This window comes from Podarcis gaigeae (genome assembly GCF_964106915.1).
Source record: "Podarcis gaigeae genome assembly, chromosome: 5".
Classification (NCBI taxonomy): Eukaryota; Metazoa; Chordata; class Lepidosauria; order Squamata; family Lacertidae; genus Podarcis; species Podarcis gaigeae.
In genome coordinates, this window is record NC_139681.1 from 96,764,602 (window position 1) to 96,789,080 (window position 24,479).

General features: G+C 46.4%; 1 protein-coding gene across 1 annotated transcript in view; it reads left to right on the forward strand.

Annotated features, from left to right (window-relative positions):
- PDE6D (phosphodiesterase 6D) overlaps positions 1–23,939 on the forward strand; it is a 28,755-nt gene extending 4,816 nt beyond the window's left edge. Inside the window, exons 2-5 of the mRNA XM_083739982.1 lie at positions 17,620–17,708; positions 20,469–20,594; positions 20,843–20,948; positions 23,184–23,939. Coding sequence (XP_083596108.1) covers positions 17,620–17,708; positions 20,469–20,594; positions 20,843–20,948; positions 23,184–23,265 — 403 coding nt within the window. The 3' untranslated portion in view covers positions 23,266–23,939. The remainder of the gene's footprint in view (positions 1–17,619; positions 17,709–20,468; positions 20,595–20,842; positions 20,949–23,183) is intronic.
- Positions 23,940–24,479: the final 540 nt, after the last annotated feature.

Below are 24,479 nucleotides of genomic sequence, written 5' to 3' on the forward strand. Positions count from 1 at the left end.
ATGGGGGCTAAAGGGTGGAGATAAAAATTATGTAAAATAATATAGTTGTGTGGTCATTTGCTTGTTCACCAGCCTGTGGGCAACCACTCATGTTGTCCCACTTCCACATGCACAATTTAACCCACAAAAGTGTGTCTCCTAAGAGCAGATCCGTGCATGGGATGATGCCTTGTGTGTGTTAGGTCTGAATAAACAGCTGTGTGTGAATCAGAATTTGCTCCTTTTTATAAGGAAGCAAAGAACTTGCCAATAGGTCAGATTGTGGGCTGGTAGCTGTTGAAGTGAGGGTTCCTACAGCCAGCTCATACTTGAATGCTATCTTACTTAGGGTTGCCATGCAAAGCAAAACGTAGACTTCCAACATGGGTTGCCATACGTCTGGATTTCCCCAGTCATTTCAGTGATTTCAGCCTGGACGTTGCTTCCGACTGCCGTATTCCGGCTATGTCTGTGCAAGCTAGGTGAGCAGGCTGCCCTGGTCGAGTTCTCTCACCTTGTGGAAACTCAGTTCTCTGTATGGTCCTGAAGAATCTGATTGTGCACCTGGTTGAGATTTCTGGTAAAACGACTCTGTAGCCATCTTAAATTTCTTCCTGCTGACCAATCTTCCCTGCAAAATGTGGGTCAAGTTGTCCCTCCTACATACAGCTGGTGTTCTGTGAATGGTGGTACTTGGGATGCCTTCTGTAAGATACAGAGGTTGCACCTATAGCCATCTGGCCAATGCGTGATCCCCATACTTCTGTTTTCTACTGTGTGTAAATCCTGAATTATTTTTGAAGTATAGCTGTGAGCTCTGCGTGCTACAGATGTTAAACAAGACTGACAACTGAATCGGTTCCTAAAAATGAAATTCCTTAGCCAACAGCCTCAGGCAGGCAACCACTTACACATGTGTTTATCTGTCTGTGTAACTGTGTGTTTAGCTTCTGACTTGCATAGGGAAATGGTTGGGCATCCTCCAATATCAATACGTGTACTACTACTACTATGTATTAATATTTAGCTTTAATATAGTGCTTTTGAGTGTTTCAAGTGATTCATGCAGACTATATTATGGTGAGCTTTACAACAGACCAATAAGGTGGGCTGATATTATCCCCATATTGCAATTAGATGGTGAGCCTGACCAAATGTGACTTCCTGATTTGTTCATGGTGTAGTCAAGATTCAAAATACAGTTTCTGGATCCACAGGGCAGCCTCTTAAGGCCAAAATGGGAAGTGTTGGCAACAGACTCATATAGCAGAATTTGGTTGCTGCTGAGAATCCCTACAAAGGTAGATTTGAAAGTACAGTGTGAGAAGCTGGGAAGAGGAGTTCTGTGCCTTCCCCCGAAACTGCCTCTCCCCAGCCTCTTTCTCCCAACGCTGGAAGTAGCCCCTGCTGGAAGAAAACCAAAGTGGAAGAAGTCATGCTGCTTGGGAAATAACATGATTGTGTTTTTAAGTTCCTCAAACACAGTAGAAGGGAGACAGAGGCACCAGTGGGTATGATCCCAATGCTTTCTGGGTGTGAGGGCAAGGGAGAGACATTTATCAAAGGACTGTCATATGTGCTTCTTAGACTGCTGATGAGCTGCAAGAAAAGGCACCTCAATCAAAGGAGGGCAACCAAAATGGTCAAAGGCCTGGAAACGATGCCTTATGAGGAACGGCTAAGGGAGCTGGGCATGTTTAGCCTGGAGAAGAGGAGGTTAAGGGGTGATATGATAGCCATGTTCCAATATATAAAAGGATGTCACATAGAGGAGGGAGAAAGGTTGTTTTCTGCTGCTCCAGAGAAGCGGACACGGAGCAATGGTTCCAAACTACAAGAAAGAAGATTCCACCTAAACATTAGGAAGAACTTCCTGACAGTAAGAGCTGTTCGACTGTGGGATTTGCTGCCAAGGAGTGTGGTGGAGTCTCCTTCTTTGGAGGTCTTTAAGCAGAGGCTTGACAACCATATGTCAGGAGTGCTCTGATGGTGTTTCCTGCTTGGCAGGGGGTTGGACTCGATGGCCCTTGTGGTCTCTTCCAGCTCTAGGATTCTATGATTCAATCCAAGCAGTCTTCCAAGGATTCCTCAATGAAGAGACTGAGATTCTCAAAATGCATTTGGGAACATAACCACTCGTACAGCTGTCATCTTTTTAAACATTTGGCTCTTTTCCACAGCTGTTTTTGATCCGCTTTTATCTCCTTTAACTCCCCACCACCACCACCATGGATGTTTGTGCACGCACACCTGGAATTTTGGCACAATCTAATTTGGATCATATGCTCACCAGCTCACATTGAATTCTGTGATAACCCAAAAATAGATATATATTTCGGGCGCGTGTTAGTGAGTGCTGATTTTCTTGTTTAGCTTGTCTGACAACTTTCAGCAGTCTAGGTCTTGAATTTTCAGGCACAAAATTTGGGATTCAGTATTCACCAAGACTATAACTTCCTTATGGATGTAAGGAGCTGCCTGATATGATTCTTGGTCTGGTTCTGGATCCAAGGTTCTGGGCAGAGGTCTTTCAGACTGGTACTGAGACCGGGGGATTGACCCTTGAATCATCTGCCTTTGAAGCATGTGCACCCTTTACTGAGCTATGGTGCTTCCTCATTTCATCTTCTGTGTCTGTACACTGAACAAAAAGCTTCAGTCTAATACAGTCGTACCTTGGTTCTCGAACTTAATCTGTTCCGGGAGTCCGTTTGACTCCTGAAACCGTTCACAAACCAAGGTGCAGCTTCCGATTGGCTGCAGGAGCTTCCATTCAGCTCATGCCATTTGAGCTGTTTTTGAATATATGGGTTGTGTGGTAAGTGAATGTTTGTTTAAATAGGGCGCTCCGGCTTGTGACTGCTGTATGCAACATGCCTGTGAGATGGCAGAAACTGAAGTTTTGGGAAGCTGTTAGGTAGAGCAGGCAGAACCTTGGCACATCCTTCTGGGGAGTGCAGTGGAAAAGAATGGGAGTTGCATGGTTCACCACCACCACCCTGTATGGGTGGGGCGGGGGTTGAATCTGTGCAGGATTGGACTTTTTAAGTGAACAATGCCCCCTCCGTTGAAAAGCAGAGGATTCGGCTATGGTTGAATTTCAAGGCAAGCCCCTGCCAAAGAGCAGCTCATAGGAAAGCTGAGCTTTTAATCTGACATAAGTCTTCCACTAAAGTGCCCGACGGAAATGCTTCTGATGATTGCTATGAGCAGACGCCTGGTAAATAAAGCAGATAATGCCCTTTCCCAAAATATTAGCAAAAACTGGATTAAGCAGATTCTGCCGACTCCTCGCTCCCAAGGACACAGAGTTGCTCACTTGAGTTGCTTGAGGAGGTTTAAGGCCATGCAGGCAAAGAAATGGCTGGATGACCAGTAGTTGCCAGCTTGGACCAGGGAACATTGAACTTCGTACTTCAGCAGCTAGGGCTGGATATTTGCATGGCATTCCATTTCTACATGTGGCCCATGCAGTGTGGTTCTTTGGCCACCGAGACAGAGGTCCCCACTTTGTGTCTCTTAGCCCTTTCATACTTCTCACCTGGCCACAGGAGAAATGCCCTTTCTAATGTTTCCAGGATCTTCTGCCCTGCCCCTTCTACCCCACATACTGTTGTATTGGGTCCTACAATCACTTCTTCTGCCCCACCCCCCATTCCTGAAAATTAAGCTGCGCCCACAGTGGTTGGGAAATCAGAATCATTTCCTGCTGTGGCTGGTGTGCTGCTTGGAGAGTGGACAACCCTCTTGCATAAACTCTTTGCAAGGCTGCATTTGCTTCTTGATGTAGAGCAAAAACTCCGGTGCCCTGAGCAGACAGGCTGCTTCATCCTAAAGCCATCCCTGCGGCTGCTTGGGTGCGGGAGAGACATATGCAGGCTAATAGCTTCGAGGTGCTGCAAACTGCTTCAGACATGTGCGCCGTAATGTGTTGATATTGATCGCAGTTATACTAGAAGGTGTAAATAATATTTTCCAAAGTGCACTTCAAAATGAGCATGTTTGCTGTTTGAATGACTACTAAATAGAATCTGTGTTGTGAGGGGAAAGGGGACATGAATAACTCTGAAGGGGACATGAATAACTCTGACGGTAAAGCTGAATAGCATTTGCTCGGTTGGAGTACTTTGCAATTCTCTGTGGAATGAAGGTGGACAGATGGCTTCTGTGAGAAGCATAAGTGAGCTCTCCAATTACTCCCACCTGCAATTTTCAAGCTCTTTAAATTGATCTTCCGGGGGTGGGTGAGGGTAGAGTGACAGAGCACTCGCATGGGGGCCTAAAATGTAATACAGGGATAGAGCACCTGTGGGCCAGCAACATTTACCCAACCTGCCTGGCTGGGGCTTATGCGAGTTGTAATCCAACAATATCTGGAGGGCCACAGGGCCCCCACCCTCATATTTCCATTTGTGGCTAGCATTTGCACACGGCAAGCCTTTTCCCTCTGTGGATGAGGCTTGGAGCAAGCCAGCGAGAGCTGGGGCGTGAGATCCTGCCAGCGTCTTAGTCACTCCCCTCTGTGCTCCTCTTCCTGCAGAATGAGGCTTTTCTTTCTCTAGCTCCTGGCTTCTCAAGGGGGCTGTTGGCAGAGGGGGACTCTCCGCACTCTTGTTTCCTTCACAACTCCCAGTCTGTAGTACGTGGAACAAACGGCCACGCTGTTCAGGAATGTTTAAGGCAGCAGGGTTGGCATGGCACCAGAAACGTCTGATAGGGGCTGGTTCATAAATAAGTACTACAGTGCGCAGTCGCTTTCTTGGGAGCAGTCTCGCTCTTGACGTATTGTTTTGCCTCTCGCAGAAATGCTTAACACCTGCAGCATTAACCTTGCAAGGACTAAATGTCTGTGTGTGTGCCGTTAGTTCTAAGGACAGGATGAGCCTGCCTTGATTGTGAATGGCTTACTACAGCAATGCCTGGGAGAGGCCCCATTCCCCCTGGACGTTGTAGAAACAGTGTGAGCTTAGCTAAGGCTGACTACAGCGCAAGTGCCGTGTGCCGTTTTGAAGGCAGAGTGGAGAAAATCTTCACTGTCTGTTTCTGAAGTGTCAGTTCAAACTTCTGAATGGCTTGACAAGGTGCCCCATGATATTCTTGTAAAGAAGCTGGTAAAATGCAGTCTTGACTATGCTACCACTCAGTGGATTTGTAACTGGCTGACTGACCGAACCCAAAGGGTGCTCATCAATGGTTGCTCTTCATCCTGGAGAAGAGTGACTAGTGGGGTGCCACAGGGTTCTGTCTTGGGCCCGGTCTTATTCAACATCTTTATCAACGACTTGGATGATGGACTCAAGGGCATCCTGATCAAATTTGCAGATGACAGCAAACTGGGAGGGGTGGCTAACACCCCAGAGGACAGGATCACACTTCAAAACGACCTTGACAGATTAGAGAACTGGGCGAAAACAAATGTAAAGAAATGTTAAGTATTGCACTTGGGCAAAAAAAATGAGAGGCACAAATACAAGATGGGTGACACCTGGCTTGAGAGCAGTACATGTGAAAGGGATCTAGGAGTCTTGGTTGACCACAAACTTGACATGAGCCAACAGTGTGACGCGGCAGCTAAAAAAGCCAATGCAATTCTAGGCTGCATCAATAGGAGTATAGCATCTAGATCAAGGGAAGTAATAGTGCCACTGTATTCTGCTCTGGTCAGACCTCACCTGGAGTACTGTGTCCAGTTCTGGGCACCACAGTTCAAGAAGGACACTGACAAACTGGAACGTGTCCAGAGGAGGGCAACCAAAATGGTCAAAGGCCTGGAAACGATGCCTTATGAGGAACGGCTAAGGGAGCTGGGCATGTTTAGCCTGGAGAAGAGGAGGTTAAGGGGTGATATGATAGCCATGTTCAAATATATAAAAGGATGTCACATAGAGGAGGGAGAAAGGTTGTTTTCTGCTGCTCCAGAGAAGTGGACACGGAGCAATGGATCCAAACTACAAGAAAGAAGATTCCACCTAAACATTAGGAATAACTTCCTGACAGTAAGAGCTGTTCAACAGTGGAATTTGCTGCCAAGGAGTGTGGTGGAGTCTCCTTCTTTGGAGGTCTTTAAGCAGAGGCTTGACAACCATATGTCAGGAGTGCTCTGATGGTGTTTCCTGCTTGGCAGGGGGTTGGACTCAATGGCCCTTGTGGTCTCTTCCAACTCTATGATTCTATGATTTGTCCCACAAACAAAGGTTGGAGGAACGCACCTTGCTTTTGAGCCTTTGGTGACCAACAGCATTCTGGCACCAGTTAGTTCCCAGCACATCTTTCTCCCTTTTGCTCTGTGCCTACTCTGCTCAGGGACCATTCTCTCAGTCCCTGACTTCCTCTCTCTTCCTCCCTTGCAGATGGCTGTTATCGCTCTGTAAATAGGGCAGCAGCAGAAACGATCAGCTTCTTAACTTTCAGAAGCCCCTTTCCAGTGTGTTGCCTATGGCTTAGACCTCAAGGTGTCATTCCAATCCATGGAATTTATTATTCCATCTAACAGAATATTGACACCTGAGTCTCCAACAGCTTATGCTTTGGCCAATAACCAGGTGCAGTGTTAAAGAAAAAGGAAGTCTGCTTAAATGTTTCACTAGAGCACAGCAGCTAACAGCCGAGGAAAGGATTGGTTAGGCCTCGCTTAACAAAGACTGAGGTGGCTGTGTTGATGAAAAGTCTTCTAGTTTTCAGGTGGGAATGAAACACATAGATTCAGCTCCTCCTCCACATGCATACCTCCAGTAGCTGCAAGGAAGACTCTAGCCCAGTGGGAGAGAAGGTGCCATAGTTTTGGTGGGAGAGGAGGTGCCATATGGTGATGTCTGGGAGTGGAAGTTTAAACTGGGGGCGAAACACTGTCAAGGCTTCAGAAAATGAGCTTCAGGTTAACTGGATATGAGGACTGCTGCGGGGCATGTGCAGACAGCTGTTTAGTGTGAGCATAAGGTTCAGTGTCTCTGGCACCCACAGGCCAGCTAGTCAGTTCTGGGTTTCTTCTGCCACTCGAGCAGGGCAGCTTGTGCAGATCTCTTCTGGGCAAAGGTACTTTCCTCTCCCTGGACTGCTGCTTATGATTCCCTGTTTCTGAAGTTTGATTCACATACTGCTGTGCTGGGTGTTGTGCTGGCCACCATTTGGACTTCCTGTTTGCCAGCAGTGTACTTTAGCATGAACAAATCTGGACTCCTAATCACTCCTAACTCATACCTAGGTATCTATAAACACAGAGTATTGATGAGTTAAACCGAAATAGCCTAGGTAAACGAGGCCTGAGACAGGGAAGGGGTTTTTTTTTGGTGCAGTTCTGGGGGGTTATGCAGGTTTCCTTTAGTGCCACAAGTATGCTTTTGAAGTTGTATGTAAAATTAAGAGTAGTGTGCCCTAAGACAAGCACAGAGCAGCCCTAATAGTGTGCCTTCATCCACCAAATATCCTACCTTGTAGGAAGAGTTTTCTGTTCCTGTCTCACAAAGGCTCAGATACCACTCAGATGATCTGTGCTTACAAAGACCAGGAGTTTCAGCCTAAGGGAGTGAGGGGTTAAATTTCACATAGAATTCACTTTCTAGTCCCCCTCCCCCCAAAAAAACCCTCAGGACTGACTAGACCAGGGGTAGGCAACCTAAGACCTGGGGGCAAATGCGGCCCAATCGCCTTCTCAATCCGGCCCGCAGACGGTCCGGGAATCAGCATGTTTTTACATGAGTAAAATGTGTTCTTTTATTTAAAATGCATCTCTGGGTTATTTGTGGGGCCTGCCTAATGTTTTTTACATGAGTAGAATGTGTGCTTTTATTTTAAATGCATCTCTGGGTTATTTGTGGGGCATAGGAATTCGTTTTTTTTTTCTTTTCAAAATATAGTCTGGCCCACCACATGGTCTGAGGGATGGTGGACCGGCCCACGGCTGGAAAAGATTGCTGACCCCTGGACTAGACCCTCTGACACCAGAGCAGTTGAGTCAGTGGCAGCAGGTGGGCCTGCAACATCAGATGCAGAGCCCAGGAGTTGGTGCGCTTTCAAGAACTCATGCTCACTGTAACACCACAACAGATCAGGTATTGGGGCTTACAGAATGCATCTGCCACTCAACTACAGCCCATAAAAATAAAGTAACTTGGTTACTTTCCCATAGTATTTTAATACTTTTAAGTGCAAAGCACGCACAGCCGTGTTGTACGGTCCAGGTTGATGTTCTTCCTTGGGAATGTTGGGCCGGCAGCTTGTCGTGCCTTGGTGCTTCGTCAGCAAATAGAAGCCCGTTGCAGCATTGGCATAGGTTTCCCAGGGAGTGCTTGCCTCAGTCCTGATCAGAATTTTTATTTTGCTCATTAGATGCTGCAGCAGCCCAGGGCTCAGTGTGAGTCCGCTGTGAAATTTCAATAAGTTTAAATTTGTAAGGACAGGAGGCCCATCTGCATTCTCTGGGCTTGCCTGGAATCCAGATTTATGGTGAGTAATTGGTCGAAGGTGTGTGCTAAGTGTGTGTACATTTCATCCTCTTGGAGCTATCCTTTTAAGACACGGCTTTAGCAGGATAAAGTGTCGAACTTCAACCACTCTGCATTGCTAAATGTGTTCATGTAAATGGCTAGTCTCCTTCTGGGAATGGGGCGTGAGGAGAGAAAGAGAGAGAGGAAACATCAAAGGCTGGGCGAAGGAAGTGTGCAACAGTTTGGATTCTGCTCAGTGTGCAAATGCCGACCCTCACAGGCTTATTAGCATCCCTGCCGCAGTATCACCACTCCTTTTGACATGTTCCCAGAAGGGTATCCCTTCTTTTGTGGAGGGGAAAAGCAATTCCAGCTGTCAGGAGCTCACATTTGAAACTGCTTGCTTCAGCATCTGGCTGTGTAAGATAACGCCCATTTCTGCCTGGTGATGCGGTGGCTCTCTGGCTCGTGTTTACCCATATTATTTTTTATGATGCAGATCCTCCCTCCTCTGGCACCTATCGCCATGGCAGCAGTGTGCCACTTGGCAAGTGACACAAGCAGCTCTCCCTGGTGAGACTGGCGTTCTGCCATCCTTTCTCTCCCAGGTGCGCTGAGGATGCCTGGCAGGGAGGGGGCCAATATCCTTGCTTTGCTGTTCAGGAGCAGGGGAGTCCCTGCTTCTGGAGATGAAGATCCTGCTGAGTGTTTGCCAGCAGATCCAAAGTTGTTCATGTGTGCCGTGCGATAAGAACTAAAGGATGAGGAATGGCACGTCATGGTCTGCCTCTTCTGGGGAAGATTGTCTTTTTTTATAAAATATATATATATAGTTTTTTAGCATATCATTTTCAACAATTATTAAACATACTTTTATATCTTATACAATTTTTTTGACTTCCATCAATCACATCTGAAAAATTTCCAATCTTTTCCCTTTAGTTTACATTTCTAACTTTCACTGTTACGTTTAAATATCATAACTAATATCTCTCTTCTTTGCAATATTTCATATATTCCTCCTTAGAAAACTTATACTAGCGTAATTTGTTGATTACAGTTGCTCTTCAAATAATTTGTATATTTCTTCCAATCTTCTGTAAATCTCTGGTCCCTCAGGTTTCAAATCCTTCCTGTCATTTTATCCAATTCTGCGTAGTCCATTAATTTCGTCTGCCATTCTTCTTTCCTCGGGATTTCTTCTTGCTTCCATTTCTGGGCCAACAATCCTCTTGCGGGGAAGATTGTCTTTTGATCCTGGATGTGGAACCTAAGAAGCTTCATCGGGTTGAGTCAGACCATTGGCCCATCCAGCTCTGTTCTGTCCACACTGACTGGCAGCAGCTCTTCTGGGGTTTGGGCAGGACGTCTCCCAGCTCTTCCTGCACATGCCAGGGATTGAACTGCAATCCTTTTGCATCCAAAGCATGGGCTGCACTATGGAGTCATAACACTTCCTCAAAGGGCCCAGAACCAGCTTGTACTTTCTCTGAGTTGACATAGGACCCAGTCCAGATAAGTGCTGCTACCAAACGGGAATCTCTTAGTGTTTTCTAAAAACAGCAAAGGGTCTTGTGGCACTTCACGGACTGACAGGTTTATTGTGGACTGGAGTCCGCTTTATCAGGTGCATGAAGCATTCTCTGCAGTTGGCTGGCTAATACATCACACACGTCTAGAAAGAGAAAAGAACCGGCAGCAGTGGCCTCCCTTTTGATGGCTTTTCCGGGAAAGATCGGAAGCTGCAGTCGCAGAGTGAACAAGATCAGAATACTGACCTCTTCACAACAGCAGTAATTGGTGATAATGCTATCTTTCTAATCATGCTTTTGATAATTTAAAAGCTGCAACGTGAAGGAAATGCCTCCTTCAATAAAGCCTGAACTGAATAAATCTGATTTGCCGATAATCATTAGCACGGAGTAATAGGAAAGAGTATATTATTGTCAATTGCTGCTGTTGTGAAAGAGTCACTCTCTTCTTATCTTGCATACATTTGGGTTCTGCATAGACCTACAGCAGCTATTAATATGCCATGGCCTTTGGCCTCTCAGCTTGTCACACACACACTTTTAAGTGTGTGTGAGAGTGCACACACCAGCTGAGGACAGCGTTTCTTTTTTTTTTAAAGTACTGTTTATTAAGAGTTTAAAGATTACAAAAAGAAGAAAAAAAGTTAAACGAAGCAAAACAATCCAATACAATACAATACATGAAAAACAAAAAACACTACTAATCTTAACAAAACAGAAATAAAAACAGAAACAATTAAAAACACATCCAATATTTCCATATCTTATCTTTCATTTACTTGTTTCAACGACCTCCTCACACCTCCCTTTTTTGTATTCTAGTTCAGTTAGCTATTTCAGCAAATCCTTTCCATCTTTCTCAATTTTTGTCCTATAATTTATCTTAACACAGTCTAACCTTACTTTTTCCCCCTTTGGCCCATTAACAATCTATTTTTACTTAATTCTTTATAACATTTCTGCTAAAGCCATATAACTTCATTCCAGCATCCTTCTGACATTCATTAATTTTACAGTGTCTCTGTAGATAGTCTTTAATTTTTTTCCAATCTTCTTCCACCGACTCTTCTCCCTGGTCTCGGATTCTGCCAGTCATTTCCGCCAGTTCCATGTAGTCCATCAACTTCATCTGCCCAGCTGAGGACAGCGTTTCATGCATCTGGTGAAGTTTCTAGCCCACAGAAGCTTATGTGACACCATATCTGTTAATATTGAAAAGTGCCACAACTCTGTTGCAGCAAGATCAACACAGAGCGCTGCACAGTTGTCTTTCTGGAATCGGCCTCGTGTTTTCTAGAATCCTCTGGGCTAGGATCAGCCACAACCCGACAGGTCATATAAGCTTCATTTACCTTTAATAATGATGCTAATTTTATTATTTATACCCTGCCCATCTGGCTGGGTTTCCCCAACCACTCTGGGAGGTTTTGTGGTAAAGAAAGACTTTGTCCACAAATCCCCTTGCTAGGGAAGGAAGGGGAATGCTATTGAATGGGAAGCAATAAAGAGTTCCTCATTTGAAATTGTTCCTTCCCGTCCCCCGTGGATTTGATATACCTCGGTTTAAGAACAGTCCTGTTTACGAATGATTTGGTTTACAAACTCCGCCAAACCAGAAGTAATGTCCCGGTTTGTGAACTTTATCTCGGTCTAAGAACAAAATCTGAATGGTGGAAGGGCACGGGCGGCTGGAGGCCTCAATAGGGAAAGCAAGCCTCGGTTTAAGAACACACTTCCGGAATGGATTAAGTTTGTAAACCAAGGTACCACTGTATAACCATACCCAAGAGCACATGTACCTTGAGGCTAGAAGGTGCCAGTTTCACTATACAGTCTGCTATCTGAAAAGTGGTTGTATTGAGTGGGAAAATCTATGCTGCACCTGACTGGAGAATAGAGAGTTGAGAAGTTGCCTATGTTTCTTCAAGGCTTAGCTAGATACTTGCTGTTCTGGTCCAGTATTTCTGTCTGCGGCAAACTGCACAACACCATGTGTTTGATTGCATTATAAAATGTTCCTGCATGTACACATACATGTCACTGCTATCACTTTCTAATAGTTCTGTTGGAGCATAATGTCTAAACATCCCACCCCTCTTTCTGGTCAGGCTGTAGCCTTTGAACCCCTCTGGAGGGAAGCGGGCAAATGAGCCAGCTAGGATAGCTGCAGCTTTCTGGAGTAGCTTTCTTGTCTTCAGCTGGCTTCCTGGAGAAACTCCTCAGTGTCCTTGTTCTGCCAGAGTCTCTGATTTTGTTCTCTGGTGCCAGGAATGTCGAAGTTTTGAAACGGATTGGAAGCAGCCTTGGAAAATCTCTGTGGCAATGCAGGGAGGAAACGCTGAGAAGCCCAAGCAGCTCAGGGTTGGACTGCCTGTTTTTGCCTTAAGAAGAGGACCAGGGTGAGGGTACAAAGCTGGGCATGCTGTTGAGTGCATGATGCAAGAAATGAGCAGGGGGTGTTCCTGGAAACTGCAAGGAAGAGAGGAATGGTGAATTGAATGCATAGCTGAGTTTGGAAACCAGGCTCTTTGACGTTGGAGGCTGCCACTAAGGAAATGGACTATATTACGCTCAAAATTCTGAGGCTGGTGTCTTAAGGCTTTGAAACAACTTTTTCCTACACCTCTTACGTCATCTTTCCACTTCACATATGCAAGGCTGGAAAAATCCCAGTCATCTAGGCTTCTTTTCATTCCCTCCCTCCCAGCTCTGCTACTTTGCATGTTGTGTTTTCCCAATATTCATCTAAGATGGGTTGTGCCAGGATTAGCAGGGGCTGGCTGGGAAACTGTGGCTTCTATTTTGGCTGAGCGTTGTGGATATGCAGCTTGACTGGCCAGGATACAGAGAACTGTGAATCTCCTTCCCTGAACCCTTTGAGAGGGTTTTAAGCTGCCTTCCTTTCTGACATGGAAGTCCTTTCAACGTGGGACTTGGACCCCAGAGGGCATGAAATTTGGCCAGTGGCTTTGGACCAGTCACTGAGTGGGGAGCGCTCTCTTGAGCTCCTAGGAAGTGGGGCAGGTGTTGGTGAAGAAGTGCAATGGGCAATTGCTTTAAAAGACGGGCGATGATGGATCTAAAAACCCTTGACTCAATTGGCTGCACATTGCTTGTGTTGTGAGTTCTCTGCTGAAATGAAATCATGGCATTCAGTAAAAAGCATGATCACCAACAGTTATTTTGTTCTTAGCATCCCTTTCCTCCCGCAATCATGATCATGACCAAGTTCAAAGGGTAGCGCTGAGAGAGTGCTTTATGTCTCCCTGTTTGTTACACTGTGGGGTCCTACAAGAAACTACTCTATCCACAATGCTATTTAATATCTACAGGAAGCCACTGGGAGTGATCATTAGGAATTTTGGGACATGGTGCCATCAGTTTGCTGATGACACAACAGCCCTGCTTCTCCGTAACATCTGCATCAGGAGATGCCTTGTCATGCAGAATGAGGGAAAGTAAGCTGAGCTTGAATCCTGGCAAGACGGAGGCCCTGTGTGTGAGTTTACCAGATCTGAGAAATCGGGTCAGTTATCTGCCATGGACAGGGTTGCACTATCCCTGAAGGAGAAGGAATGCAGTTGAAGAGGGGGGGGGTGTAAATTCTGGATCCACGCTGCAGCTCCGCCCCTTTAAATGAGCTTCAGCAACAGAAGAAGAGTTTGGTTTTTGAGATCACATGACCTTGATGGAACCTTTTTGGGACTCTTGGGCTTCCATAGACCCTGGAGACATCCTGTGGGCTGAGGTCTCATTCTGCCTGGGCATGTTTCCCCTTTGTGTCAATAATACGTTCCTTTTCTTGGGTTTATCACTCAAGCTCTAGGGGTGTCTTTATGCAGAATTGGTGATGGGAAGATATCTCAGGCTGAAGTGTCTGATGGGAGCTGAACTCTTAGCTGATCCCTCATTTCGCCCTGGAGTGGGAAATGGAAGAAAATAAGCAATTAAAGCACAATGGATGTGACTGGAGCAGTTCCAATTCCCTCCTGAAATCCATCTGTTGCAGCATTCGCTCTTGCTCTCTGCTTGGCCTCCCGGTACAGTCTAATAATGTTAGTGGTTTAATAGGGATGGCTGCAGAAATTGCTGTGCAGGGTAGGGGACTTGGTACAAATGCATTGCAGGCTGGAAGCCTATATTTTTCCTCCTCTTCCATCCAACTCCCTGGGCTGTGGGGGGGGGGGGGGATATGTGACACTTCAGACTTAAATGCAAAAAGGGAGTGGCTGCTAATCTTTTCAGGACTCAAGTGATCATTGCTTTTTCCAGCTAGTCTGTTCATCTGCCAGCACATTGGAGATGCAGTTGTGCTCTTTAGAGCCTGAGTAGACCAGTGTTTCCCAAACTTGGGACTCCAGCTGTTTTCGAACTACAACTCCCATCATCCCTAGCTGGCAGAACCAGTGGTCAGGGATGATGGGAATTGTAGTCTGAAAACAGCTGAAGCCCCAAGTTTGGTAAACACTGAAGTAGACACATGGATGATCCCATTGTTAAATGTTTGGGGGCCATGCCTGCTGAAATCTTGATCTTAAATTAACAGATTATGTAGGATTCTGCAATTCTCTCCTCTGCATTTTTTTTTTTTTCCCAAAGCATCCTAAGTAAGCTATGTCCAAATAGTAAAAGGCTGATTGGCTGGTTTTCCATCTCAATGCCTCCTCCCTGACCTGTGTTTTTACTTCCCAGGCAGGGAGGAGAGATGGAGGGCCCTTAATCTGAAAAAGCACCTTGGGGAGGACAGTTTGGAGCTGGGAAAGGGTTAAGCAGTCCATCCCCACTTGCCATACTTGTGGTCAGACAAGGCCTGTCCACGCTGCTTCCAGGCTTAAATTAACACAGTGGAAAGAGTTGCAGAGTGCTGCAGAATGTGAGTTTGAGTCTTAGAAGAGCAGGAAAAGTTTCAAGTTGTTGGGGATGGGCTTTGAGTGATTGGCTTAGCTCCTTTTTCCTAACCAATGGGGGTGGGGAGTCAGAATACGTTATGCAAAGCAGTGCCCAATTGCAGCAAATAAATAAGCAAACCTGCTCAGTTTGGATTGCAGAATTAAGCCCTTCTTATCCCAGAATTTGACCTGTCTGGATGCAGAGCTGAATGTGGGTTGCAACAAAACCTCAGCTGTCCTGCATTAAATGAAGACGTGGGAACGGAGGCTTCGTATCCCAGAGGAAAAAAGGTTCTTTAGAGAAATGCAAACTGAGTGTGTCACAAAGCAAGAGAAGGTTTGTACTTCTGAATCGATTTACTACATGTACAGAATAAAATATCTGAACATTTGAAAGGTACCTTACCCTAGCCTCCCTGTTGCCTGCTTCTGGTTAGCAGCACCTTCCCAGCTGCTCAGGCAGGGGTGTTTCCTGATGCTGGTTCCAGGGATCTCTAGACATGCCCGGGATTGAATGTGGGACCTCCTGCAGGGACCACGTAACATGCTGTGTCCCTGAGCTGTGCCCCCCTTGGCAAGTTTTCTGGTGTAGCTTCCAGATCCCCTTCGGCCAGAGAGAACATGGGCTTTGAATCCATGGCTGCAAACATTGCCAGCTGGGTAAGCCGCATCCACTGCACCACGGTTCCTTGGGCATTTTCTTTTCTTTTTGACGGTGAGGATGTTGCCAAAACTTAGGCCATCAGTGATCTCGTGTGGTGGCTGCGTTGGTGTTCTCCGCTTGCCATTCTCTTTCATTGCATTTCACAGGCCCACTTCTGTGTTTCAGCTGGTCAGGTCACCTATTAATACATTCAGCATCCTGGTCAGAGTTCTTCCATCTTCTGAAACACGATGAGTATCCTCGAGGGGTGAGACTTACGCTGGTCTTGGCACCTGACCTCCCCCACGACCAGTTCACTGGGTCCCCTGCCTGATGACTTTTAGGAAACAATCAAAGAATCTGTTTATTTCTTTAGCTTTCAGTGGGAATCCAGTGCTGCCACCGAATGGTTTTGACTGTTTTCTTTGTTTAAACTTAGCTGTGTTTCGTATTGATTTTATGCCTTTCTGCTGTTGGCTACCTTGGGAGTCCCTGTGATTGAAAGGTGGGGGGAGATTTTACGATAATAAGTGTGTGCACAAACCAAGTTAAATGTCAGCCCTGGAAGGGCACTGCAGTGAGACACGGCTGATTTGGGAGGCAGCAGAAATCCCCTGCCTTATGCTGCTCATCGCCGTCTGTGCTTGAGGAATTGGAGGTTACTTGACCTTTGTCTGTAGCCAGACACCTTTTCTGGGTTGAATGTTACATCTGCTTTGTGGCTTCTTCCTCCACTTCCCAGGTTTGTCTTCTTTCTCCACATCCGGGTGCAAATGTTTCTCTTCCTCCAAACTCCTCTGACAGTCTTCCTTCAAATATCCATACTAGCGTGGCCTCAGTGACTTAATGATACTTAATGCTCTCTGGATTCTGCCAACAGGTCCCGGCTGCTCTTCTTGAGATAAGAATCTATTTTTAAAGACAGCCTTTCTCTCGCTCAGGTAGAAGACTGGCTAAACCAATTAAACACATTAGGAGATAACCGTACATGTGGCTCTGGTTCAAGATGTCTGATTTCTGCACCACAGGACATGTTTCAGTTGCCGACCTTCTTCCTTGTTACTTAGGCAGCTAACCAGATCTGCTAGGCGTCACCTGCTCTGCTTGTCATTCTTCCTCACCTGCTTCTGAATGATTTCCCCCTCTGCGTATTGTTCCTGTACACAAGGCCCATTTTGCTCATGCTCTTCTCGACTGTGGTTTTCTTTTCCTCCTTTTTCTAAAAAAGAACTGCAGCTATTGAAAGATGTTTCTGCTGCCAAAGAGAGAGCAGCCTGTATCACAAGCTCTGTGGTGTAAATCCTCTTCACCAAACACTGGTGCTTCCCTAAACAGCAACCTTCTGCAGAACCTTTGAGAGTTGGAACTGGGAGTTTGCAAGCTCAGTCCTGGAGCTCGTGCTTCGTACGCGGAAGATCCCAGGTCCGCTCTCCTGACATCTCCAGCTAAAAAGATTGCAGGTTTCGGAGAGTGGCTGCAGTCAGAGTTGAATTGTATTGGTCCAGATCAGCAGTTCTCAACCTCTGGGCCCCAGATGTTGTTGGACTACAACTCCCATCATCCCTGAGCTCTGCCCTTGCTAGCTAGGCATGATGGGAGTTGTAGTCCAACAACATCTGGGGACCCACAGGTTGAGAACCACTGGTCTAGATGAACTTAGTTGAACTTCGTATAAGCTGGCTTCATAGAAATACTTTAAAAAATAACAATTCAAAAAGCGGCTTGTAATTGGAGCAACAGGAATGCGGCTCGGTTTCCCTCAGCTGCTGTGGGAGAGCACTATCCAAAAGTCAAAGCACCCATGATTTTTTGTGTGGAGAAGGACTGTTCTCAGAGTTAGAGCACGTGGTTTGCATGCAGAAGGTCCCATGTTCACTTCTGGCATCCCCAGTTTGAAAATAAGGACCAGGCAGCCAGTGTTGGGCTGTTTTTTTCCCTGAACCCCGTGCCAAAAAAGAAAATACTGGATTAGATGGATATGGGAGCCTGACATAAGGAAGTTTCCTTTGTTCATGGGAGCTGAATGTTGTTCATTTTCAGTTTTGGTCCATTTGATTCTTGGTGCCACAGGAGGCCTTTGTCCCTAGAATAAGGCCGTGCTTGGTATCGTTCCGCAATGCTGCTGCTGTTTTCCTTAATTGCCTTGCAAACAGAAATTGGATGAATCTCCGTGATGCAGAAACAGGGAAAATTCTCTGGCAAGGAACAGAAGACCTCTCCGTCCCTGGAGTAGAGCACGAAGGTACTGTTGAGCCTTGGTGTGTGAATGGACTTCCCGTGGTTTGTGCATGAAGGATCCTGAAATACTGAGCAGGTTCAGCACTGTTTGATGGGGTGCTGTCTTGCGCTGAGCGATATCTGGTTTTCAATATAATGATATATCACCAGCTAAATATCACAATATCTCAATATATCATGATATATATATATGCGGTGGAGGGCCTTAAAATGTAAGGAAGTAGTAGATTTAATAAAAATATTAAATAAACTTCCATATACCATACTTTTCCACTAGGGTTTTTTATTTAAAAATTATGTTCAAAATCGTGGGTTGTCTTATACACAGATACAATTTAGATTGGCTTGACATCTAAATTTTCGACTCCGAAAAGGTGAGGTACGCTGTCATTCAGTAAGATATTTCCAGGATGACGCAGTTATTGAGCAAGGGTGTATATCTAGGAACACACACCAACCGTGGCTTTAAGTGTGAAGCGATCCTAAGTGTTCACTCTTGCTTTGTGAGCTTAGCCAGTGTTGGCTAAGGAAATTCTAGCCGGTTAAAAAGGGAGGAAAAGGGTAGACCCTCCACTGCTTGAGAAAGCTCACCCCTTCTGTTCTCCGATGCCTTTTTGTCCCTTCCTACTGCACTAGCATTTTGTGCTTTGCTAAGGATATTTGTGGACATGTCTAAAAATGTGAGGCCAGATGGGGGCCAGTGCACTGGCAAGCCATTAATCTGCCTTTTCGCTTTGCTCCCCCACCCCCCCGATCCACTTTAGCAGATCCCTTGGCCTTTTTATGCCGTGCTTTTTGCGGGAAATCACTGTTCCTAACCTTAATAACTTAAAAGCGGATCTGATACCTCCTGAATCATGCCTCAGTTGAAAGGCTAAAAGAAGTCATTAACGACTCCCCCCCCCCCCCCGCCCCAGGGAATGGATTCAGCCACAAAGATAACTCAGTAATACCTTTTTTGCCCATGCTGGCTTCTTGTCTTTGGAATCACGGGACTGCTCTCCCTTTTGGAACTTGGTAGTCACATTCCTTTCCCTCTTTACATTGTCAAAACCCCAGTTGATGCAGCGCTCATCAAGAACACATCATTGAAACCCTCCTGACCTTCAATGGCCCGAGTCTGATTGGTGGCGTCTCACGGATCTCTGAGTCACGAAGCTTTAAGCACTTTGTGTGCTGGTTCGCAAGGCTTGGGCCTGTTCTTTCAGCATGTGCTGAGTATGGAAAGCCTGGTTTGGGGGCCCAGACCCCTGTACCCTGAAAAAGATGCAGGTTCAGTGGTTAGACACAGAGACCTATAAGCAGCTTACTTCATGGAAAGCACTTTTTGTGGAGGGAAGCCCTTTTGCCCTGAAGTGACCCTTGGAACAATGGTTCCAACCATCTCTGTCCTCAGGGAATGCCTTCTGCACCCATTTCTCTGATATGATGCTGCCGCCTTTGCAGAACATTCGCAGGAGGGGTCTAGAGAGTGGGCAGTTTCCAGAGGGTCACTGAGCTGACCTTTGGGGGCTCCTGTTTCCCCACATGAACCAGGATAGGGCCCCTGGAACAGGCATGAGCAGCCTTCAGGCTTATAGGGTCCAATTTGGATTTTACTAGACACGGGTGGCGCTGTGGGTTAAACCACAGAGCCTAGGGCTTGCCGATCAGAAGGTCGGCGGTTCGAATCCCCGCGACGGGGTGAGCTCCCGTTGCTCGGTCCCTGCTCCTGCCAACCTAGCAGTTCGAAAGCACGTCAAAGTGCAAGTAGATAAATAGGTACCGCTCCGGCAGGAAGGTAAACGGCGTTTCCGTGCGCTGCTCTGGTTCGCCACAAGTGGCTTAGTCATGCTGGCCACATGACCTGGAAGCTGTGCGCCAGCTCCCTCAGCCAATAAAGCGAGATGAGCGCCGCAACCCCAGAGTCGGCCATGACTGGACCTAATGGTCAAGGGTCCCTTTATCATTTAGACCCCTGTTTAGCGCCTGCCCTGTTTAGAGCTGGGCTGCATGTTAGTAAATTGTGTGAAACCAGCATATATGGTGTTCAGATCGCAATACCAGTATCAGACATTTTGAGCTGGCAATACATCATGGTGGCTGGGGACCTTCCTGCCCCCCCCCAGCTGAGCAGTTTAAGGAAGCCTCGTGTAAGCCGGAGAGGTATTGGGGGTTGCTCAGTAGGGCTGGGGGATGTATCTTGGCTGCTTCTTCCTCCCCTAAGCAGCCAAGGTACATTCCAGACATTGTAACATATCAGCATATTGTGGTATTTAGCTGCTGATATATCACAGTTTTGAAAACCAGATGACCCCCAGCCGTAGCCTTGATTGTCTTGTGTGTGTAATGTAACCCAGCCTGCTTGACCAACATACTGCATTTAGTCATTTATGACACGTCAGTCATTTATGGCATTTAGTCATTCCTTTCTTGGTCACTTTCCTGATGCAGGAGATCAGATGAGTGGTCTGTCTGAAAGTGCTTGAGGTTACAGCTGGGGTGGGTAGGTGCAAAAGAGGCCCAGGGCTCCTGTACCTTTAATTGCTTTAAAAAAAACAAAAACAAAATAAAAACTCTCGTTTCCTACACAACTATTAAAGGTGTTAGAGCCCAGGCCTTTTTTGCATCAGACTGCTCTAGTTACAACCTGTTGCACGTGTTTGCTTCACAAAAGTCGGACGTGTATTTTTCTCCTCTTTTTGGACCTCAGTGCCTTTGGCAACAGCAGGGTTTGTCCTACTACTCAGAATGATAATCTAATTTCCCCCTTTCTCTCTGCCAGCTCGAGTTCCTAAGAAAATTCTGAAATGCAAGGCTGTATCTCGGGAGCTAAACTTTTCCTCGACTGAGCAGATGGAGAAATTCCGACTGGAACAGAAAGTGTATTTCAAAGGACAGTGTCTAGAAGGTAATGTTCTGTTCTGTGAGTAGCTGTAGGTGATGTCTAACAATGTGGAAGGAAAAGCAGATCTTAGATTGGGTGAAATGGTTCTCTGCAACAGATAAAGCTTATGACCTGTAGGGTAGAAGTCCAGATTTGCTTCCCAGTCTGTTGCTTAGGTGGGTGATAACCAGGGTGAGGGGAGGGGGGGGAGAGAGAGAGAGAGAGATGGAATTAGAGCATTTGCAATAACTGTCCCCTTCTTCCTTTTACAGAATGGTTCTTTGAGTTTGGCTTTGTGATTCCCAACTCAACAAACACTTGGCAGTCCTTGATAGAGGCCGCTCCTGAGTCACAGATGATGACCGCTAATGTTCTAACGTGAGTTGTCCCATACATCTAGTGCCACTTTTCTTGAAAAAGAGGTGCTGGAACTCACCGTGAACACCTCCCTCCCTCCCTGTCTTAGAATGGCAGTAGTGTTCACCTGAGAGGTGCTGACTTGAGTTCCGGTGAGTTCTGGCTGGAAAAAAGCCTTGCATATAGAATCATAGAATCATAGAGTTGGAAGAGACCACAAGGGCCATTGAGTCCAACCCCCTGGCAAGCAGGAAACACCATCAGAGCACTCCTGACATATGGTTGTCAAGCCTCTGCTTAAAGACCTCCAAAGAAGGAGACTCCACCACACTCCTTGGCAGCAAATTCCACTGTTGAACAGCTCTTACTGTCAGGAAGTTCTTCCTAATGTTTAGGTGGAATCTTCTTTCTTGTAGTAAGTTCTGAGGACTTAGGGAGGGGGACTAGAAAGTGAATTCTATGTGAATATAACACACACTGCAGCAAGAGAGATCCAAGGGCTGTCTGGAGTGTGGAGCGGGCTGGACTGACAAAGCATGTCAAATTCAGTGGTGCCAGTGTAAAGCTATTCTGCGGCCCAAGGGGTCAGAATTATGCTCCAGACCATTGAGCTCAGTGCCCTGTGCGGCAGACGAATTGGCTTCTGCAGAGCTAGGGAGGGATCTGTGCACCATGAACCACCCACTAGAAATTGAAATTGAATTTAAATACTTTATTGTCCCTTGTACAACTTGTATACAGTGAGATTACACGAGCACCCGCCACTCAGCTCTCTTAGTCTTAATTCCCCTCGTTTGCTGCCGCACACCCACCAAACCCGAAAGTCAGTTGCCTTGTTGTTACCTTTTCATTCAGCAGCCTAACAGCCCATGGATAGAAGCTGTTCTTTACCCTGTTGGTGCAACTAATCATGCTTCTATATCTTCTGCCCGAGGGCAGGAGATCAAGAAAGTGCCAGCCAGGGTGTGAATAATCATCCCTGAGAATTTTCCTCACTCTCCTGAGGCAACGTTCTTCCACTATTTCATCCAGCGGATTCACGGGACAGCCCATAATATCTTGTGCTGTATTCACCACCCTCTGTAGGCATTTCCTATCAGATGATGTCAAACCAGCATACCACACATAGAAATTTCGCTCACGCGGCGTCTGAGAGTTCAGGCATTGCTCTCGTACTTCCAATCATAGAGTTTTCCCCAGCCTTGAGGCCTGCAAAACTGCTTCTTATTCAGAGAGCCTGGCCTGGTCTAAGGTGTCTTTGACACTTCCTATGTTCTGCAGTGGGATGTGTGCACCTGCTTTAGAAGGCCTTCAGAAGGCTTCCACCTACCCCAATTAGCTCTCCTGGGAGCTCCCTCGCCTGAAGGCACCTCAGGAGCAGGTGTTGCTTAGCCCCAGTGCATCTCTGCCTCCCATCATGTAGGTCTCTTTTACACCAAGTCTCCAAAAATATTTCAAAGCATTTATCATCACGTACCATTTTTTCTTTTCAACATACAAAATCTCTTCTTGACTTCCCACCCCTCCTTTCCTGATGTTTGTTTTCTGCTCCTAGCTGTTTTATAGCACATAGATGGGACGCGGGTGGTGCTGTGGTCTAAGCCACTGAGCCTCTTGGGCTTGCCGATCAGAAGTTCGGCGGTTCGAATCCCTGCAATGGGGTGAGCTCCTGTGGCTCTGTCCCAGCTTCTGCCAACTTAGCAGTTTGAAAGCATGCCAGTGCAAGTAGATAAATAGGTACCGCTGCGATGGGAAGGTAAACGGCGTTTCTGTGTGCTCTGGCTTCCATCACAGTGTCAGAAGCGGTTTATTCCTGCTGGTCACATGACCCGGAGAGCTGTCTGTGGAAAAAACGCAGTCTCCCTCGGCCGGAAAAATGAGATGAGCGCCGCAACCCATAGTCGCCTTTGACTGGACTTAACCGTCCAGGGTTCCTTTACCTTTACCTATAGCATGTATATTTTTATTGTCTAAACCCCGCCACTGTTAGATCTTTCAATAATCCACTGCTTGTATTTCAAATCCTGCCCGCGACTTCATATAGGGGTGGCAATTTGATAGATAATCCATCAATGGTCTCCATTCTTCCTTAAACACTTTGTCCTTATGTCCTCTTAATTTGGCAGTTCATTTCACCATTTCAGCATAGTCCATCAGTTTCATAAGCCATTCCTCTAGCTTGCAGTTTTAAGAGCGGCCCTTTGATTCTCCGCTTCTTGTTCTCCCCTGATCCCCCCTCCCTTTCTCTCTCTGCAGCGGGAACGTTATCATAGAAACCAAGTTTTACGACGACGACCTCCTCGTCAGCACGTCAAGAGTAAGACTGTTCTACGTTTGAAAGAAGGCCCCGGCAGGGCGGGGCATGGGCCTGGTTTAGTTCTTCCCCCTCTCACCTGGTTCCTGGTGCCGAATCCCCAGCCCACATCCAAAAAAGTGTCCCGTGGAAGAATCTCTCTCTCTCTGTCTCTCTCTTCCCGTAGGCGCTGAGCCCGGGGACCAGCTCGGCGCGAGTTGCAGCCTTGGCCCGTTCTCTCTGCTCTTCTGGCTGGATGAGGCCGAGCCGCAACACGGCGTGTCACCATCTGCTCAGAATGGGGTGGGGGGTAGAAGAGGGATTGAGGACTCTGTTTTATTAGAGACCCAAATGGGCATGAAGGATCAAGACTGTAAATTATGTTTAGGTTTTTTAAAAATCCTTTGTATGTCTCTGTATCTTAGTACCCCAGCTTTCCCTCCTTGGCAGGCTGGAAAAACGCTTCAGTTCTCCATTGTTCTGTTTGTCAGTTCTGTTTTGAGTTAACTCTCTCGCTCCTTCTCCCTTCCTATCTCTCTGTCTCTGTCTTTTTCTCTCTCTCATTTCATTCCATCTCTTTATTTCTACATAGGGGGCCCAAACATCATCACGTCCCTCCCGCACCCCTTCGCTCCTTAAACTTGTAAAATAGACCAATATTATTACATAATGTAATTAAAATAAAACATTTCTGAATTAAAAAGCAAACATTCCTACCACTCGGAGGTCCAGGCGAGATTTTAATCCTCTCTGGCTCATCCCCTGCTTGACCAGCTGAGTCCAAACACAAGGATATAAAAAACTATTTGCAGGCCGGAGACTGGCATGGTGCAGGGTGTGAATGGAGGGAGGGTTTTCTCTGCTTAGACAAGCGGGGAGGCTTGCGAAGGAAGGATAACTGCTCCTTCATATACCAGAGAGGTTGAAGCTGGGTGGCAGAGCAACTGCCTTGCATCCAGAAGCCCCCAGATTCAGTCCCTGGCTGCATCTCCAAGTAAGGATGGGAAAAGACTCCCTGGGTTGCTGTTGGTAGTCAGTGCAGAGGATATAGAACTAGTAAGATACGATAATCTTTATTATCATTGTCCCATACAGAACAACGAAATTGAAAAAATCCACATCAGACATTCGAACACCAACAAGCCTGCTATCCCAGCCTGGTTAGCCTAAAAACTCTGATACTCCATAATTAAATACAATATACTCCCATAGAGACTTCATTACGCTGCATTTAAAACCAAAATCGCATTTGGATAGAA